General features: G+C 48.2%; 1 protein-coding gene across 9 annotated transcripts in view; it reads right to left on the reverse strand.

The window, feature by feature from the left end:
* ITPR1 (inositol 1,4,5-trisphosphate receptor type 1) overlaps positions 1–20,109 on the reverse strand; it is a 160,811-nt gene that overhangs the window by 40,946 nt on the left and 99,756 nt on the right. For 5 of the 9 annotated variants that reach the window (XM_030283173.4, XM_030283174.4, XM_030283169.4 and 2 more), the window contains 4 exons: positions 18,842–18,892; positions 15,519–15,651; positions 14,721–14,911; positions 481–661 (listed from right to left, as the gene is read on the reverse strand). In XM_030283173.4, the coding sequence (XP_030139033.1) occupies positions 481–661; positions 14,721–14,911; positions 15,519–15,651; positions 18,842–18,892 (556 nt within the window). The remainder of the gene's footprint in view (positions 1–480; positions 662–14,720; positions 14,912–15,518; positions 15,652–18,841; positions 18,893–20,109) is intronic. The other 4 variants (XM_030283178.4, XM_030283176.4, XM_030283179.4 and 1 more) reach the window with 2 other exon arrangements.

Consider the following 20,109-nt stretch of genomic DNA (forward strand, 5'->3'; position numbering starts at 1 on the left):
CTTTGGTGAGTACGTTCAGTGTAGGCGAGGGGCTCGTGCCACGCTCTGCACCTCGTACCCCAACCACAGCAGGGTTACACATTTGGGATTAACATTAGGGCACACACATCGAGCACTAGCAGCAGTTATGCTAAAAGGACCCGCTTCAGAACAAAATTAGGATTTCTTCACTTTTTGTCAGAGAAGGCACTGACCACAACCCACTGCCTGGGGTTGTTCTCATGGATCAGATTTGGGCAGCTTGTCTGTCATGAGACAAGGCAGCAGAGTCTCAGCTCAGAAAGACTTTTCCTCGTTTCAACAGCACAACCTCACAAATGGATGAAGAGGGGAAGAAGCTCTCGAAATCCTGAGCCAGGGCACCACTGATCTCTGAACTTTGCTCTGTGGGATCAGAGATCAGAGCATTACTGCATCAACTGAAATGAGCTCAAAACACAAACTCCCTGTCACTTCAGGAGGGGAATGACTGGGGATTACCTCTTTTCCTGTTGGGGACATCTCTGTCTGAGTCTTCATCTTTCTTTTTGTTTCCTAAGTCACTGGTGTTGACTGTGACAGTTGCCTTGATTTCTTGCTGTGCCACTTTCATGCGGTCATAAAAAACCTTAAAGAACTTCTCCGATTTCTTATCTTCCGTCAATCGGCAGAAGAAGGAATGCTACAAGAGAAAAGGAACAGCATCTGTAGCTCCACACACAGGTCTGAATGCAGACAATTCCACCTTTCTGCACTGTGTGGTATCCTGCAGGACTGGGAGCTTCATTAGTTGTCAGTAAGCTGAAACTCACAGCAGTGGGAACTTGTAGTTTATTGTGAAGCAGCCCCAGTGTCTCAGCTTGGTTAGATCCCTCATTAACAACTTCAAATGCAGATTTAAAGAGAAGTGAGGGTAATAAATCATACCAGGCTGATAAAATTGGGCAGCACACCTCACTCTCAACAAGGGAGGTAAGGTAAGTACAGGAATTAAGGTAAGGAGAAGGGAATTCCCTATAATTTGATTATCAGTGCAGAAACAAAACAGTATGGGCAAAATATAGAAGAGGAACTGTCCCCTGCCTTCCCACACTCAAATCCAAGGGACTGTGACTCACAACATGCAAAGCCAATGGTAATCACAGTCCAAAAATGTGCAAACAGGGTGATCCCGTGAGGGACATCTCGTGTCGAGTTTCCCCTGCCCTGCCTGCAGCAGCCTCCTTAAAACTCCTTTTAGTTCCCACTCCAATATATCTTTAAGTGACAGAAGAACTCAAAGCAACTGACTACTTTTAAGAAGGTTTATTACTCTTCTTCTGCACATATGTGCACAGAGACAGAAAGTTCTCCCTAAAATCGAGGAGAATACAAATCATGTACAGGTCAAGAAGGAGCCAACACAGTGAGCGATCAGACAACTCCTGATGAAACCAATATGCTGCTACATAAATCAGGACCAGAGCTTAAACACGACTGAAGGATGAACTTGTAAGTGGGTCACCTTATGCAGAGCATTATGAAATTAGTTAGCATTCTGCAGCGGCTCGCCATCCAACAGCTTTACATGATGAATAGGAATGAAGCCTGATTTATTGAAAAAACAAATTAAAATGGGAACAGCAATATATCCTGCCCGCTCCGCTGCGGAGCACACGGGGCCGTGGCTGCTGCTGCCTTTGATCACTCCCCAGCAGCTGCACGGAGAACACACAGAGTGACTTTGAACACTCCCAGAGCTGTGCCTTTGATTACAGCCAGAGCAGGAGCGTGCCTATTTAAAGAACGTGGTCAATATTCACGAGATATCCCTCCCACCACTGCAATACCTGCCCTTAGCACCTCAGGTAAACTCTGACGATTGTGTTTATTTCTGGTGGTTATCAGAGAAGAGGGAAAGGAAACAACCTGGGACAGACATCCCAAATCCAGCCACACCAGTACCCCCTCCTGACACCCACCCAGAGGTGTCAGGGCACTGCAGGACATGCCCTCTGCCCAAACACTGCTGGGCCTGTGGTGTGCCCAGGGTGATCTGGGTGCCCAGTTCATTTATTAGCATTGGTACAGTAAAAATAAAATAAAAATCCAAGACTTTCTATCAACACTTTGAATGTTTTCTCATAATGTTTTCTCACAATGTTTTCTCCCAATGTTTTCCCATGGCTTTAAACTGAATGAGGGCTGACTTAGATTAAATATATGTAAGAAATTCTTCCCTGTGAAGGGGGCGAGGCTGACCAACAACCCCTCAATAACTGGGTGGTTGAGGCAGCCAAGCCTGAATTAACTCTGTGACTTGGTGGCTACAGGGAGAGGAAGAGTTTGTATCTAAGGATATCTTGGAAATTTCACTCTACAGAGACTACAAATAGTAACAACAACAATGATAATTTACAGACAGACCAGCAGAAACCACAGGCCAAACACTTTCCGAAAAATTTGGTTGTCAGGCAGCGATGGCCATGACCCAGCTGTCACAGCTGCAGAGCCCAGACAGGAGGAATTTCCCTGTGATGAAGCTGCACTGAAGGAAAAGCCTTTTTCTAATGAACCACACCAAAGAAATACCTTTTATGAGAGTAATTACGTCTTGCTGACAGACTTGATTTTTGTCGTCTTTTCAAGCTTCTTAACTGAGTTTCCACTGCACTTCAGAGAAAAAAAAACCCAAATGAAAGGAGCATTTCCAGTAAAGCTTTTTGTGCATGCTGTGCATACTCTGAAGGGGTGTCACCAAATGATTGTTTCAGTTTAGGTCAGGATGCCTAACACCTTCACACATATGAATCAACCACATGCCAGCTCCCAAAGATACTGTATTTTAAGAGGTGTGATCTTGCAAGTTGCACTCGAGCAGGTAACGGGTGGTGATAATTATGACAGAAATCCTAAAATCTTATTTACAGATACAGCCTCCAAGCAGAAAGTGGAGAAATCTCCCTTTTTAAAACGGAAATCGAGTGGCCATTTTAGAGCACCGTCTGCTGGGGTCCTGGCTTGTGTACAGACACCATGGAACCACAGGCTGCTGAAAGAGCAAGTGTGGAGGAACAGCCAACCTCCACACTCCTGAGATTTTGAGGAACAGAGCTTTAAACGTAGCCCTGACACTGCAGCATCTGACACCAGCCGTCCCTGAGGAGCCGCTCCTAAAATCCTACTGCAGGCAGGGACTGACTCCAGTCCAGAGGGCTGAATGATTTCTTTATTATTACTATACTGTAATACATGAATATACTATTTAAACGAGATTCTAAAACTACAAACCTGCTTTTTTTAACTACTATATTTAACTAACTCACAACTTGTGACCCTCTCTGAGTCCAGACACAGATAGATTTGATTAGCTATCAAGCTCAAACAATCCTCACTAGAATCTAATCAAGCAATCACCCCAAGTGAACAATTCTCTAAACACCTTCCACATAGGAAAAACAAAGAGCAAAAACAGAAATAGTTTTCTCTTTCTTCTCTCTGTGCTACTCTATAAAAAATCCTGAGAGAGAGAAGAATGTGCCTGCCACAGAAGGCCAGAGAGGGATTTGTGACAAGGGCATGGAGAGACAGGCCAAGGGGAATGGCTTCCCACTGCCAGAGGGCAGGGTTAGATGGAATTTTGGGAAGAAATTCTTCCCTGTGAGGGTGGGGAGGCTCTGGCACAGGTGTCCAGAGAAACTGTGGCTGCCCCTGGATCCCTGGAAGTGTCCAAGGCCACGCTGGAGCACTCTGGGCTAGTGGAAGGTGTCAGGGAATTGGAGTAGATGACATTTAAGGTCGCTTCCAACCCAAAGCATTCTGGCATTTGTGGCAGGCACATTCTTCTTTCTCTCAGGATTTTTCATAGAGGAGCACAGAGGGAAGAAACAGAAAACAATTTCTGTTTCTACTCCTTGTTTTCTCTGTGGAATGTGTTTGGAGAATTGTTTCCCTGGGGTGTTGCTTGGTTGGATTCTGGTGAGGATTGTTTGAGCTGATGGCCAATCCAACCCACCTGGGGCTGGGCTTAGAGAGGGGCACCAGTTGTGAGGAGTTAGATATGACAGAAAGAGTAGCTTTGTAGTTTTACTATCTCCTTTAGATAGTATATTAATGTATTATAGTATAGTTATAATAAAGAAATAATTAGGCCTTCTGAGCTGGGGTCAGACATCATCAATTCTTCCCACTGGGTTCACCTGATTTACAATAAGCATTCACACATTGTGAAACTGCATTTTATGTCAACCTTGCACTGCTAATGTCTGCACAGGAGCCATGGCAGGGCCTCAGCAGCCCGGGAGGTTTGCTCCATGAACTCAGGCTCAGCAAAGAGCTTTACAGCTCAGGGGAGCCCAGCAGATCTCCAGAGCCCAGTGCTGAGATAATGGGCTGGTAATTAATGACAGAGCCTCAGAAGGAAGCACAGCCCCACCCCAGTGAGTGTCTGACAGGAGAGATATGGGAGCAAGGACATCACAGAGCTCTCCATCATTCCTCAGGAGGGAACAGCCACCTCCTGCACACAGTCACTGTTCCAAGGGGATGGAAGGAGCGCCCAGCACAGGCATCACATCTGCAAAGCAGCCGCACCACTGCTCCTCCTGACGTCCACATTAAAGCAGCACAGAGCAGAGCAACTGAGGACAGCAGCTACCTGGTGGAATACCTTCCTTTCCTCTCCATCACCCAGCTCTGTTTCTCAAGGATTCCAGCCAGAAGCTCAGGCACAGCAGGACATCCCCCTTACACCTCTGCCCCTCCAGTGCATCCCCTCTGGGCCCAAGGAGGTCAGTAAGAAACCCCATCATCACCCATGGCTTTATCTCCTGGCCCACAACACAAGTGGCAGAAAAGAGCTTCAAATCCAGAGATGGATTTCTCTGGAAAAGAAACCAAAGGTCAAGTTCCAATTGCAGGACCTTGACCTGCTACAGGCCTGCCCACACCCTGGAGCAGCAGCAGCTCCTCGAGCTCCCTCACCACCTCTGCCTGTGTTTCATGTGTTTTTTGGAGAAAACAATCCTTTCTCGAGCAAGTGTCAGAGATGATGAACTATGTCTGTCTAGGGTCTGTTCCAGTGGTTAACAACTGCTAGAAACATGTGGTTAAGCTCTTTTTTATGCCACTAACTTGCAGTCACTGATGTTTTTTTAAGTCTGTGTCTCTTCTGTAGTTATTCCCAGGAACTTGGTCTCCTCTTCCCTTCTGACTATTTACATACTCTGTGAAATGTTTACCTAACGTTTCGTGCTAAACTGAAAATACCATTTTTGCTTGCTGACTTTTTATTCAGCATTAATATAATTTTCTGTGGTGGGTATTTTTTGGCATGTTCTTAAATATTGCAAATCATTAACAAGCTGGATTGTAGAACCGCATAAAAAAATAAATCACCAAAGAATGGGCACATTTCCTGGTATTAGCATTTAATTCTAAGACCTTTGACATATATAATATACACAATTTCTAATGATGAGTGGAAGAGAAGCTCAGCTAACTTCCCAGCAGTTCAGGGGGGCAGGATTATGGAGGCAGGATAACCACAGGGCAGGGACAAATGTTCTTTAACATGTCTATCATACCAGCAGTCAGTAACAAATTAGATTTTAGCCAGCAGAACTGACATCTGTCCTGTGCAGAGTGAAACCATACAGCACAGCAGTCTGATACCTTTGTGTAAGGTGTACAGAGGACAGACCCAGGTAACTAATCCACTCTAAATGTAACTAATCCACAGTGATTCAATGATGAGTGAGCTTGTGCCCAGTGTAGGACGGTTAAATGGGGAAAAAACCCCAAACAGGCAGCAGCTGAAGGCAGCTGATTTCTATAGCTCTTGCCTCTGAAAGCCTTGCCAGTTTGGGCTGTGTGTGCTGCCCCAGATACTGGGAACACCTTTCCCTACCCTCACCTGGCTCTGCCCCCACGTCACGACTGTTCCAGCCAAGGAAAGGAACAGCAGTTGGATGTTCAGCTTGACTTTCCACCCCAGGCTGGGCTGTCTGACTGATCCTGTGGGAAGCAGCAGCAAAACCCAGCAGCTGAAGCAGAGTTTAAGCAGGGTTTAAGCAGGGTTTAAGCAGGCTCTGCTCAGCTGTGCCTGCTCCCCACGAGGGGTGGCCTGGCCCAGGAGCTCGGAGCGTTCCGGGGCCGCACCCTCCCTCGGATGTTTCATCAGCCACCCAGCCCTGCCAGACCATCCCACCTCATCCCAAAGAGTTCCCCAGCAAAACAAGCTTTTGATTACCGAGAAACCAGGGAAAGCAAACACCTCAGCAATTAAAGCAAGCTGCTTTAACCATCATCTCCTTCCCCGTTTCCCTAATGCCAGTGAACAGAAAATACCCCGTGAACTTGGCAAGCCAGGGAGATTGCAGAGAGGAAAGTCCCTCCAGAAGGAGGAGAAAGCTCAGTGATCTGGCTTCAACTCAGGACATTTTATTCCAACACTAGAGAGAAATCATTGCAGGGACCTCAGCTCGCTCGGGTTATCCAGCCAGGCTGCCAGCAGGAACTAATGCAAAACTTGTGTGCTACTTCATCTCTGCAGGAAGCTTGCCACCCCCAGACGGCTTCTTAGAGCTGGACTACTTCAAACAAGCCACATTTTAAGGAGAACTGCGCTAACACAAGCACTGAATTAAGCACAAGTGCCAACCCTCTACATTCTGCCTAAACATATTGTGAGGGCTTCCACTGCAGAGATTCCAACCTAACTCTGCTTTCGGTCCCTCCTCATTTATTTATTTTAAATATCACTAATCTCTCTCTCTCTCAATCTCTCGTACGTCCTGGCTCGCTGAGATCCATCACTTTGGGCATGAGTGATGGATATCATTAGTCTTGCATAGCTTAAGGAAATGGCAGCTGAAATATTTCACACTGAAGATACTTCACAGTTTTAAATAAACCCATAAGGAAAATCTGCCACAACACCTCAATTGCCTGTTTTTTTGGGTTTTTTTTTTTGCAAACTGTAAAATAAACTTTGTCCTGAAAGCAGAAGGAGGACTTCCCAGCTCTATTTTCCACAAATAAGACAAACTCTCCCTGCCATGGGCATCCACTCTCCACCCTGAACAGCTCTGCTCTTTGCTGGGGGTTCTGCCCACTGATGGGAGAATGTTTTTTGGGGGGGATGAGTGTTCAGAGCCTAATCTGTGGAAATTCTTGCCTGTCCCAACCAGCCTTAAATGAGACCAGCAGCACAACTACACCAGGAAGAGCCTGCACGTTCTCCTACTGCAACACCCAAAATCTTGTTGCAACTTAAAGTTATTTCACAGAGGAAAGCAAGAACAAAGCTCACACACAGACAGTTCCCTGACACCCTCCAGAGCCAGTAGGAGCCCTTGGAAGGAGGAGGTGACACTGGTGGAGGCACGGTGGGGGAACAACAGGCACAAGCATCGCTGTGGGTCTGGGCTCACAGATGGCCTTGGGAGCTTGGGAGACTCAGGGATTGCCCTGCTGTCAGCACGGAGCTGATTTGGGATCCCTGTGGGAACACACAGGGCTGGGTCACTCAGCTCAGCCATGGCAGGAGCATGGATCTCATTCCCCAGAGCAGAAGCATGGATCCCATTCCCCAGAGCAGAATCATGGATCCCATATCCCATGGCAGAATCATGGATCCCTTTCCTCAGAGCAGAATCATGGATCCCACATGCCATGGCAGAATCGTGGATCCCATTCCCCATGGCAAGAGCATGGATCCCATTCCCCATGGCAGAATCATGGATCCCATTCCCCATGGCAGAATCATGGAGCCCATTCCCCATGGCAGGAGTGTGGATCCCATTCCCCATGGCAGAATCATGGATCCCATATCCCATGGCAGAATCATGGATCCCATTCCCCATGGCAGAATCATGGAGCCCATTCCCCATGGCAGGAGTGTGGATCCCATTCCCCATGGCAGAATCATGGATCCCATATCCCATGGCAGGAGTGTGGATCCCGTTCCCCACCGAACCAGCAAGTGCTGCGTAGGTGTGAGAAACAAGGAAGTCTGCAGACTCCCCAAAAGAAAAAAAAAGTGTAAGATCTCCTTGAGAGACAGAAGAATTAAAGAAAACCATAGCAACAAGTCAGTCCACCTACCCAAACCACCCACCCACCACCAGTTTCATTTGCTGACGCACTTCAAAAACAAGCTGGCTCCTACCCGCTCTGGAAGGTGAGCAAGCCCTGAGAGCTCATTAAATTCCCTTCTCAGCTACTCTTGTGTGCCTGCAGCTAGTGAGCAAGTGGGATATAAATAGAAGTTATATAACAGCGCTTTGTTGATTCCTGTGCTTACCAAAAAAAAAAGGCAGCATGACCTTGTTTTGCTGAATAGCTTTGCCTCTGCCTGCTCCAGGAGGACTTTAATCCTGCTAGGGATCATCTTGAAAGTTTATGTTGGACCTGGATCCCACCGAGAGGAATTGGAAGAATTACCTCCCTGCTTGCTCCCTGCAGGACCAGGATCCCAGTGGAATTCTGAGAGGAGTGCCACACAGGAGGTGGTACCCGACCATGAACACCACGAGGCCACCAAGGCACAGCTGAACCCTGAGGTAGAGCCTCTTCTCCTTTTTTTTTCCACCTGCACTGCTCAACCGCACAGACGGGCACCTCAGAATCCAGCAGGAAACTTCCCTTTGGGAAAACAGACTGGAGGATGTTCTGCTCCAGGAATACTGATGGCCCAAACATAGCTGGGGAAGCAGCAGGAGCTGCAGCTCGGGTGCAAAGACGAGCTGCTATCAGAACCATCTCACCTCATCCACCCTCAGTCTCACCTGTGCATCCCAGTGCCCTCAATGGAAATGGAATCTCCCTGCAGGAAGGATTCCTCACACTGCATTATCAGGTTGTTTTGAACCTGGTGGTATCCAACAGCTGAGGGACACTGAGACTTCCCCGTGCTAAATACATTAAAATAAACGAGGAGGAGATGGGTGTGCTCCCACAGGCTTGGCAGCCCTGTCTCCTCACGTGCTGTGGAGCAGCAGAGCATCAGCACAGAGGTTCCTCATGGCCACTGCAGGGCCTGTGCCTTCTCTGGAAGGCAACTCCACTGCCAAGGTCAGGATTTGCACAAGGTTTCCTTCTGGAGAGGGCTCTTTCAGAAAAGGACAAGATTTCTGCCCACAGTTGATGATGCAGGTCCTTATCAATTTTTTTTTAAAGTCACGCTCATGACATAATCATAATTTAAAAAGGTGTATTTTTACCTTGAGGAAAAACACATTAAAACAGTGAAAGACACAGGCAGGTGATTGTTTAACACGTGCCAAGGGTTTGCTGGTTGTGCACTGGTTTCCTAAACAGGTATCATTAAAACAGTGCTAAAAAAGATAAAACATCCTGTATCACAGAATTCTGTTAGAAACAAACAGAAAACTTAAGACTTGTTTTATCAATGATCAAAAGTTTTCAAGCGCTATTTACAGAAGTTTAGTGACCCGAACACATTCTTGCCTCTGCAGCCTTTGCCATTGCATACAATTGTCTGTGCTCACTGATATCTATGACTACTGCAAATCTTGCAAGAAATAAAACTGATTTTAAGAGTCCAAACCACAAATTAAAGTACTATTGTGTCACTGAGCCAACATTTTACCCCACCAGTACTCTTTTGCAGAGTTTCCCCCCCCACTTTTCAGGGCAGTTGCAGCCACATAAAAAAAGAAACAAAGTGTTCCTGCAACCAAATAGGACATTTTGGTCACAGTATTTCACAGCCAGTGCCACAATGAGCTCAAGGACAAATTTCTCTTGAAGTCTCTGCTCTGTCATCACAAGGGCTGTGGCTGAGCAGCACCAGTGGCTGGTACCCCCCAGCTCTGGGTCCCCCGAGTGCCAGAAACACAAAACTGGATTGCTCTGGGCTCAATTCCTTTTGTGCATCAATCCTGCAATTACATAACAATTATCAATCACCTCTGGACAGTCGGAGGCACAGAAAAGGAGACCACAATTCCCCCTGCTGGAGCTTCCTCGCTGGTGGCATGAGCAGAAATGTTGAGAAACATCAACTGAGTCCAAGTATGGAGCAAGACCGGGGTGGGATGGGAGAGTTGTGTGAGTCCAGAATTTCCTAGCAAGCCTCACTGATGAGGAGCTGGCTGCTGAGATTTCTGTAGCCATGGCACTTGTTCCAGGGATGGCACAGCCACAGCCCCCAGCCCAAGGGGGCACTCAGGGAGGGCACAGGGATCCTCAACCAAGGAGCTCTGCAAGTTCAAACAGCTCGAAGACACGAGCTTTTTGCACTGTCACATCCCAAAGGAGCCCCAAGCCACCACTCCATACAGCACAGATTCACTCTTGCTGTGCCGTGCTGGAGGCACAACTCTCCAGTTCATCCCCACCACTCATCAGTGCTGTCTGGAGCCAGGGTGGCCCCTGCTCCTCATCCCCTCCTCAGCTGCTTGGGGACAGAGGGCTGTGCAGCACATCCCACCGCCTTCCTCTGCAAAGAGCAGCAACTCTGCTCAGATGCCTTAAAGCCAGGAGCAAATCCCACTTCCTGAAAAAAATCACCTTTTCCTTGCGTGCCAACTCCCACTGCCCCACCCAGGGGACAGCAGTGGGCAAAGGGGAACTGAGGCACCGGCAGAGGTGCCTCGTGTCACCTTGGGGCAGCAATTAAAAACTGCCTGAAACAACCAGGGCCATCAACCTCATTTTACCTCCCCCTGCTGAAAGCACCAACATGTGCGTGTGGGTAATTTGTCACGCAGGCTGACTTTTGAGAAGATCCCTAATTAAAGGAGCAGAGTCTCCATGGAGAGGTGTTATGTAAGGGACTTTACTTGCCATTAACTTCCACGGACCGAGGGAACCCGAAACTCAGTGGAGGTGAGGCAGAGTAACGGCACACGGAATTTTTATTTAGCAGAGGAGAGAGGAGCGTTGCAGGACGAGTCCTCGGTGATTTCCTGCGCTGTCACTCACTCGCTGGAGCAGAGGAAAGCCTGGCCATGCTGCCACGCCTGTGGCAAGGGACCGAGCGCTCATCCCTGCCCAAGGAGACACTCTGAGCACCCAGCAGAGCATCCCTTGCCCTGCAGAAGGCAGCAGCAGGACAGCAGGCAGGCAGTGGCAGCGGGGAGCAGGGCAGGCTCAGCTCTGGAGCAGAGCGTGGGGCACCCCCAGGGCTGCTCAGATCCGCCGAGCCAGCGCTCCCCAGGGGGATGCTCAGGGTTATATAAATTAATAAAGGGGTTGATGTCATTTGCAGCTCAGTGAGTTGCAGCATTTGTCAAGTTAATTTGTTGTCTGGTGCTGACCTCGTGGTTCCACCTCTGCTTCTGTCTCTGTGCAAACGAGGGCAGGCTTCCCACTGAAACCCAGGGCTCCTGCTGAGCTGGAGTGACAGCCACCACAAGGTCACCACCATCCTGCTCCCAGAGAACCTGACAGGGTTTCTAAGTTAATTCCAAAAGCTAAAGCCCAGAAAGTTTCCACCCAGAGAGCTGGAAGCAGGCAAAGACCTTCCCAGAAGAGCTAATTTGCCACATTCACATTCACCCCTGCAGCAAAACATGGAGCAGTGTGGGATCCAGGGTGCCACACACCACCAGCTCAGCCTCCTTCCTGAGGTGAACCAGGAGCCTTTTCTCTTGTCCTGCTTCTCCCCCACATTCATTTTCTTAACAATACAATAAAAATCCCTCCTACCAATTACAATGAGGAACGTTTCGAGATTTGCTTTTCTGCTGGAGTTGGCAACCACCTACTTTGCCTACCCTTAATACCGGCCCTGCCTGCACCTAATGAAACAGCAACACCTATTGCAGTTATCCCTTCCCAGCATCATGGGGATCTGCTCTCCCACTGGAGCTCATGGGAGTTACCTGGGAACTCCCATTATTAACCATATTACAATCATCATCTGCAAGTTCCTGTGTGTTGGTACAAACCTTCTCCTGCACTTCAGGCGGAATCAATTTCCCGTGTGAAAACCTGGAGTTAAGAAAATGCCATGCAGGGGTGACACATTTCTGGCTTTGCTGCCAAGGAGTCTTTTTTACATAACCTGTCCCTATCCCACCACTTTCCTATTCTCAAAGGCCTGTAAATAGAGGCAATTGGAGTTCAGTAGAAATTATTCAAACTGAGCACAGAACAAACTTGTTTAGAGCACTATCAATCAACATCTGCTAATAATAACCAAAAATAATTGTGAAAAAGATAAACTCAGACCTCAAAGACAAGGCTGGCTGGTTTGGCTAGGTGAACTTTCCCAATCTGATGCAAAATGAACACAGATATTAGTCCAGAGACTGGGGATGACTCTTCCACTGGCACTTACTGGAAACTGCAGAAAAACTGCAGAAAATCCACTCTGCAGGTTGCAGAGGTTGCCAAGCCCTACCCACCCACTCTGCAAAACTTATCAAAGAACAGCAGAGAAAGACTGGGATAAAACACAAGGGAAGTATCAGGTTAATTTTCCAAGTGCATCTTGTTTCCATAAGCAGCCAAATTTTGCAGCGTGTTTTGTAAAAATGAATTCCTGCTAAGGGGAGACCATCACTTTGCTGCACTCAGTAAATCTTCACTGTGTCACAGCCAAAGGCTGCTGTACAAAAGCACTCAGCTTTGCAGATTAGCAGTTACCCACACAGCTCTCCTGAGCAGCTGGGCTGCACCCAGGGCCCTCTGCACTGTGAGCCATTCTTCCTACATGGAGACAGCAAAGCTTGATGACATGAGTTCACTGTCTCAGGATACCAGTTTAACCTGGCCATCACATCACTCAGCAATCACCCTGGGAGATACAGCCCTGAATTAACGACTTTACTAAAGAGCAAGCCTCCACCTTTGCTTTGATTCCCAGTGTGGAGCCAGCTGTTCTCCCAGAAGTTAAGCTTTGTGGTTGGTGTATTCCCCATTGGGGTTGTCCTGACTTGGCTCTCTCACCCTTCTGAGAGCTCAGGGTGCTGAGGATGTGCTGTTCCTGCCTGCCACTGCCAGCATCCCTTGGGCCCCCATGTGCTGGAGCCACTGCAAGGCACCAGAAAACCCTTTTCCTACCACCAGGAGTTTAACCAACGTGGAGGAAAGCCACAGAACATGTCTATGCACTCCTTTTTTGCCTTTTGCTATGAAGTCCATGGAGTGCTGCAGCACGGAATATCCACGGGATATTTTCAATAACATCCCGTTCGTGCTTTGCATGCGTGAGTAAGAGCTGCTGGGTGTGTCCGAGCCCTCAGAGCTCTCAGCATTAGCTGTAGGCATCACAAGTCATTTGGTTCCTAAAACATTCTGTACTTAAAAGCAGCCCACACTCCAGCAGAGCCCCCTCCCAGCCCATCCCGCCGGAGCACGCACCCAGGGACTGCTGGCTGCCCGTCCTGCAGATACCTGCCAAGCACTTATTCCTGAGTGGGAAAGGATGGAAAACAGGCACTCTGGGTTCTGGAAGCACGTCTGTGGAGGCTGGAGTGCAGCAGGACCTGGCAGCAGTGTGGGGTGGAAGCAGCTCTGCCCTGGGAGCCATCCATCACTGCTGACCGCAGGGCTGCTCACAGCCCAGCTCCCGGCTGCAGACAGCAAATGCACACTGAACTTCCTCCCTTTGGGCAAAAAGGTGTCTTTGGAGGTGCACTGCAGATTCTCCTGTTGGTTTTCAGTGGGTGAGCTGAGGAATCTGCTCCCAACATGGATTTGGGCACTGTGGGAAGTGACTCTGCTCAATCCTTTAGCACTGAGGTCCAGCACAAGCAAAGGAACTCTCAACATCAGGAACTCTCAACATCAGGCTGGTGCAGTTTGTTTTCCCTCCAGCATGACAGTGTGAGGTTACCTGAGGCTCTCTGAGAGCTGTAAGGATGAAAGCTCAGCTTCCTTTACATCAGAGAAGAGCAGGAAATTTAAAGGAGCGACTGTCCCCTAGGAGTGTTAATCCTGTCATTGCAGTTTAAGGTGACACAGGATTTTCAACACTCAATTCCCACTTTATCTTTTGCAAAGAAGTTTCATTCCAGAGCTTATACACAGGGGATTAATGAGGGTACTGATTACAGAGACAGAGTGAAAGAGCCCAGAGACATTCCCTGTCCTCTCAAGGCAAGTTTGCATGGACAAAGGAGGTGCTGCTGTAATGTGTGTTTTAACCACAACAATCAGTTACAACTGGTCAGGACTCAGCCCCAGAGACAGACTGCAAACACAACACGTGCAGAGCTAAACAAATAAGATACCACAGATGCAATCATCTTTGTAAGCACATTTTGCTGTAATAAGGTTTTACTTTCCCTGTGGAAGAACGTAAGGGCTTGTTGGTGTGTGTTCTTTAACCCACACCAGGGACAATTTTCTTTTAGGGGAATCTAATCCTTATTGAAAACACAGAAAGGAAGAACAGGGAGATTGTTGGAAATGGTGGTGGTCTGGAGTTTACCATACACTTATTTCAAATTCCAGTCTGAAATTTAACAGCTCACTGTGCAAGTCTCTGAGCACGTTACAGTTGCTTAAGTTATTTGTAAGAGGAGTCAATAACTTACCTACAAAGCTGTTTTATTACACATTCCTCTCTACTAGGAAAACACCTCATGCACCCAGTGCCTGTGCAAACATTCAATAAGTTGACTTTTGCATGGCAGACATTAATATTTCCCTTAATTGCAGGTCAAAGCTCATTCAGATCATTTCCCCTCCCGCCTCCTTAACCCTCTCAAATTTCCTGCATTTCATAAAAACATTTCCCTTCCCGACACAGTTCAGTCACAAGATGGAGTTTTCCATTTCCCTACCTGTATCGTGGTGTTCCCACCTTCCAGCAGGGCAATGGCCAGCAGGATGCTCTCGTGGAAGACTCTGTCACTGGTGGCATTCATGATGAGGTCTATGACCAGGTTGGAAGCACCTTCTTTATCCAGGTGGCACTGGACATCTGCCAGGCTCATTTCCCCTCGGCTCATCGAGCTCGACCCAGAGCTTCCTCCTGGAAAGGTGATCAGGAGGAACAGGTTGGCACTGACTCCGTGGGGATGGCAAGGCCGGGTGGACAGGGCTTGGAGCAACCTGAGATAGTGGAAAGGGTCCCTGCTTGTGGAGCAGGATGAGTTTTAAACTCCCTGTCAACCCAACCCATTCTGGGATTCCATTTGTGACTTTTTTAACAATGGCCTCAAATGAAATAAACTTCACTGTATAAATGACTTCAAATGGAATTTTTGCCCATCCTACCCAACAGTCTCTGCAATACCATGAAATGGTTTCCTTTCAGAAATGGTTAGTAATCTGACATCCTAATGGACACATTTCCTAGATATTATTGCAAATATTAAATTGATCAGGGTTTCTAAGCACACGTACTCAAAGCAACGTCACAAACGTCCAGCCAACCCAAGGCAGTCACTGAAAAGTACCAAGAGCTCTGTCTGCTAGTTTTGCTCCCAACTGCAGCCACCCACGTGGACAGTTTGACTTTTTTGGGAGCTCATAGACAAAACCGTGAGGGCCAACATCCCGATTTGAGCCGTAGGGTGCTGAGTGGTCAGGAGAACACTCCCCAGGGCAGGGGAAGGGGCGAGCAGAGCGTGTCCTACCTCCGGGGCCGGCCTTGCCGGGGCTGCCGGCGGACAGGGGCCCGTTGCCGAAGGCGGTGAGGCTCTCGCGCCGGCCGGCCGCGCGCACGTTCCCGTAGTAGCGGTTCACCAAAACCTGCCTCAGGGCCTCGCCCTGCACGCAAAGAGCAGAAGGAAATCACCATGCCTGCTCCATGAACGAGCCAACCACCCACGTTCATTGGCAGCAGGGCTGCTGCTACCAGCACCCTTCTTGTGGTGAGGGAGGGGGAATGAAACCTGGAGAGTTGGAGAGATGCACTGAGCAGCTCCTGATGTGCTGGGACACTGCAGGGCTCTCATGGGGCTCTATAAGGTTATGGGTTCCCCCATGCAGCACAGAGACAGCTGCAGCTCAGGTTTTGTGTACAGCGTTCTACACAAATTTAATTTTCTGAGAGGTTCGTTTTAATTAAGTTCAATTGTCTCGGTCTTAAATGGAAAGGAGTTGCATCTGTGCAGTGCCAACACAAAACCAAGAGGTGGATTAGAGGAACACCAGAAATGGTTTTAGGAACAATTTAATCTCCTCGCACCTCTCCTGTTCTGCCATCCCACCAACCCTGCAGGGCTGTCCCTCCACCAGCAGCTGACGCGATCCATCAGCTGCGAGTGGAAATCCGAGCGATCCTGCTGGATCCCGGCTCTCTGTTCCTGCTGGCAGCTGCCCGAGCCACGCCAGCCCTCCCACCCCAACAAACAGCCAGCAGTGCCCAGGGCAGGTCCTCACATAACCCCCAACCCTGGGGCAGCCAGAGCCCCGGCACGGCCCCAGCGCAGATCCAGCGCTGCAGGTGGAACGTCATCCCACTGCTGTCACTCCAGCCTCCGCAGGAATTCCCGGGATCTGGGGAGCTGGACAGAGCTGGCAGCACTGCCAGCACACAGGGATTAAGGGGTTTTGGTAAGGTCTTTGTGCACAAAGGACACCTGGGGATTATTGTCCTGCCCTGCTATGGCAGCGTGGTTACAGCAGCACCATCCCGGGACAGTGCTGCACAGGGGAGGGAAGGGCTTTTCTGGGGATTCAGGGAAAAAAAATAGATCTAGACAAAATTAATTTCATATTAAAAATATGTCCAATTAACTAAAGCAACTTATTTTTAATTCAATTGACAAAACGTGCTTAATTTATTGATTTTCAGTTGTATTTCAAATTAAATTGCTTGTCTGACTATAGATTCAAGGTGTCATAAAAGTGAAGTCTTACTTTTCTAAACTTTCACAGGAGGCCTTTAAAACACAAGTAAATGGAACAACATAAAGCACGTTAATTGGCTTGTACAGAACTCCAGCCCTGCTGCAGTCCCACTGATTTTAAACACAGCCGGCACTCAAAAAAGTCACTTAAAGAGATCCTTATACCCCCAAAAAAAAAAAAAAAGACAAAAAGCTGTCTGATAATCAAGTTCTTTACCAAATGACAGAAATCACTTCCACACATGCCTGAGCTGGTGAGGGATCCCTGCCCTCCCCACAGGGCTGGGGCTCAAGTCAGGGCTCCCACTGCCATCCTGTCCCCACAATGCAGCAGCTCAGAAATGAATCCTGTGATTCTGCTGCAGCACGGGAGCTGCATTTGATGGGATCACATGGGAGGGAGCAAGAGTCAGGGAACAGGATGCAAAATAAACACGAAGTCAGTGTTCCAACCAGCTGCTTTCAAAAGCTCCCAAGCAACAGAAAAAAAAGAAAACTCCTGTGGAAGCAACAGCAGGAGGAGATGAGCACTTCTCCAAGGGGCATACGCTTCCCATCGCCACTTGGGCCAAAGAGTGAACATGTGTGAGAGGCAAGAGACAGCTCAGGAGCTCCAGCAAACCCTGTCCTGGAGGAGCTCCTGCGACTGACAGCGACATGAGAGGGTTTAGTACACGAGGCAGTGCTCCCTGCTCGAGTCTGGCAGGTGAGGGAGGCTACGTGGCAGAACAAGGCCAAGCCAGACAAAAAACCCCCCTGAACTGCATCTTCCTATCTTCCTTGTACATGTGCACTGATTGGAAAGGCAACTTGACACCCAGATAGGCCCTAGGACACAAATGGCTACAAGGGAGCTCTCACATCACCTTTTTCCTCCTCTGTTGAACTAACTGGCAGTCATTCTGTCAAATGGCATTTAAACCAGGGATTTTTACTGCTTACTACAAATATAAAACATATCCAGCCTCGAGAACAGCTGCTCAGCTAACTCCACCTTGCCTGAATTCAGGAAGGCAACTAAAGCTCTTGGAGCTGCCCCCAGATTCTCCTTGTGGAGCAGGAGGTGACTTCTACTCCATGTCAAAATAATTGGAGTGAGTGGAAACCTGACTAGGACAGGCACCTCTGGTGTCTGTAGGTGGTGTGTATCCAAAACCAGACAAACCACCAGAAAATACATCAGGAACAAGTATCAAGCAGTTGTTTCTAGTCAGTGTGCTGATCCAGTCACCAGCATTTCAAACTCTAACTGGGAAGAAAAGCTTTGGTTCCTACAAATGTATCTAAACCCATGGTACCAGCTAACAAAATACGAATATGTGATCAAAGCAGAAGGGATAAAAAATAAGTGGTATTTAAGAAATGTTCTAATTGATTCAGCTGCAATGCTTGGCTCCAGAACAGTTCCTTAGCCATCCTGTTAGTGCTGTGCACCACTTTGACGAGGGCAGTGTGCAAACAAATATCAGATGTTTGGCAGTAACCAGAAAAATCAAATATGGTACCTAGGAAAAAACCCAACAGCGTCCAGTTTCATCTGCATTCACACCAGGTAAAGTAAGAGCAAACCACACAGAAATATCATTGTACATGCATCAACAATGCAGATGCAACACACAACTCTAAGTGACATCAGAAACCTGTCAGAAGCTTTTAAACAGAGCATCCTTAATATTTTAGAGTGAAGCAGTTATAATTGCTGCTGTTGTGTTCCCAGCTACAAGAGCAGATGAAATGGAGAAAGGGACCAACAATGCTGATTTTGCAGCTTGGCTGGCTAGAAAGAGGTGGTGTGGCCAGAGGAGCCAACTCCAGGAACACTGATGAATGTCACTTCCCAATGGAGTGATGAGCACCCACAGGGAAGGTTCTGACAGTGGGAATGGACCAGACCAGGACCTGAGTTCAATTCGGAGCAGCCAACACTCGTCCCTTCCATGTAAGCCCAGAGAAGGGGCTCCAGCACCTCACTCTGTCAGTATGGCTCATTTTTTGGATTTTCCAGCCAGCATTTAACCACACAAATTTCTTACATGACTTAGGCTTCACTGTTCACAAGGGAAAGGGAGAGATGAGTTCTGAACGTGCTCGACTGCTGTACATACCCTTCTATGATCCTCCAGCTGCCTCTGTGGTAGAGTTTGATCAAGCTCCTGCTGTGCGTGCAGAAAGTTCATTTTAAAGCAGAACAACACTCAAGAGAGACCAACACCTCACGGGGAGTACTGGGGAGCCACAGCTGGACGCGAGGGGGAGACGAGGGAGATGGACTGACAAGCCATCAAAACAGACATTGCCCTCGGGCAGCCCTGGCCCCTCTGCTCTGCCACCTCACACACCCCCTGGCATGCAGGTGTGCCAGCAGTGGTGCAGGAAATGCGGCGTGTGCCCGGCTGCCCCACAGCCCAGGGGGCTCAGCCCACGCATGCCCATGCACAGACACACAGGAACACCCCCAGCCCACTGGACACACACTCTGGGGGTGAGGGACTCCAGCACATCCCACCGTGGTCACTGAAACTCGTTTGAGACTGGGGAGAGCTTCTGGCCCAGCCTGGGGCTCCTTCCAAAGGCCAGGGTGGCAGTGGGGAGGCACCGAGCTGCCCCTTGGCACGGGCACGTCTCCAAATCAAATCTCTCTCACTTTAGGTGTTCGTTTCCAGGAATGCAACTCCCACTTTGCAAAGCTGAAGCACATTGGGGTTTTGCTGCTTTAAAGCATCTGGAAAGGTGTAGAATAACAGCTCTACACGGGGACCCATGAGAAACCAGGAGCATCTCCCACACATCTCAAATCCATTTGATGACCACTCAGAGTTTCAGGTTACATGTAAACACTATTCCACAAAAATTACAAATACAAAGGCCTAAGCCATCACAAACACTTCTTTTTCTACATGATCTCACATTTATAAAAACTTCACAGCTCAGAGAATCGACACTCTCTCAGGTTTAGACTTCCATGTTGTTTCATTTAGATTTGCACTGATTTGGCACCCAGTTGTACAATCTACCAATGGATGTCCCATGAATTTCAAAGGAATTTAAGATTTGATAAATTTTCCTGCCTTCTTTTTGGCAAATAATCTGCTTCATGCACATAAAGGACATGTTTCTACATATCCAATTCCCTTAGAACCAGTGGCCTTGACAATGTGCAGTGACCCTGAGCTTGTCCACTGGGACATTTTAAATGGGACACCAACTGCTCTGGAGTTATGAAGCTTCCACTAAGAACTTCTGGTACCTCCCTTTCCTTAAAGTATTGAAGTTTTTCAGTATGTGAGGCAAAGGGAAAACCAAATTCTTCATTAGGAGCCAAAATAAAATCTCATTTTGCCAATGTAGGAAAATTTGAGAGGAGACTTTTCCC

This window comes from Taeniopygia guttata, chromosome 12, assembly GCF_048771995.1.
Source record: "Taeniopygia guttata chromosome 12, bTaeGut7.mat, whole genome shotgun sequence".
Taxonomy (NCBI): Eukaryota; Metazoa; Chordata; class Aves; order Passeriformes; family Estrildidae; genus Taeniopygia; species Taeniopygia guttata.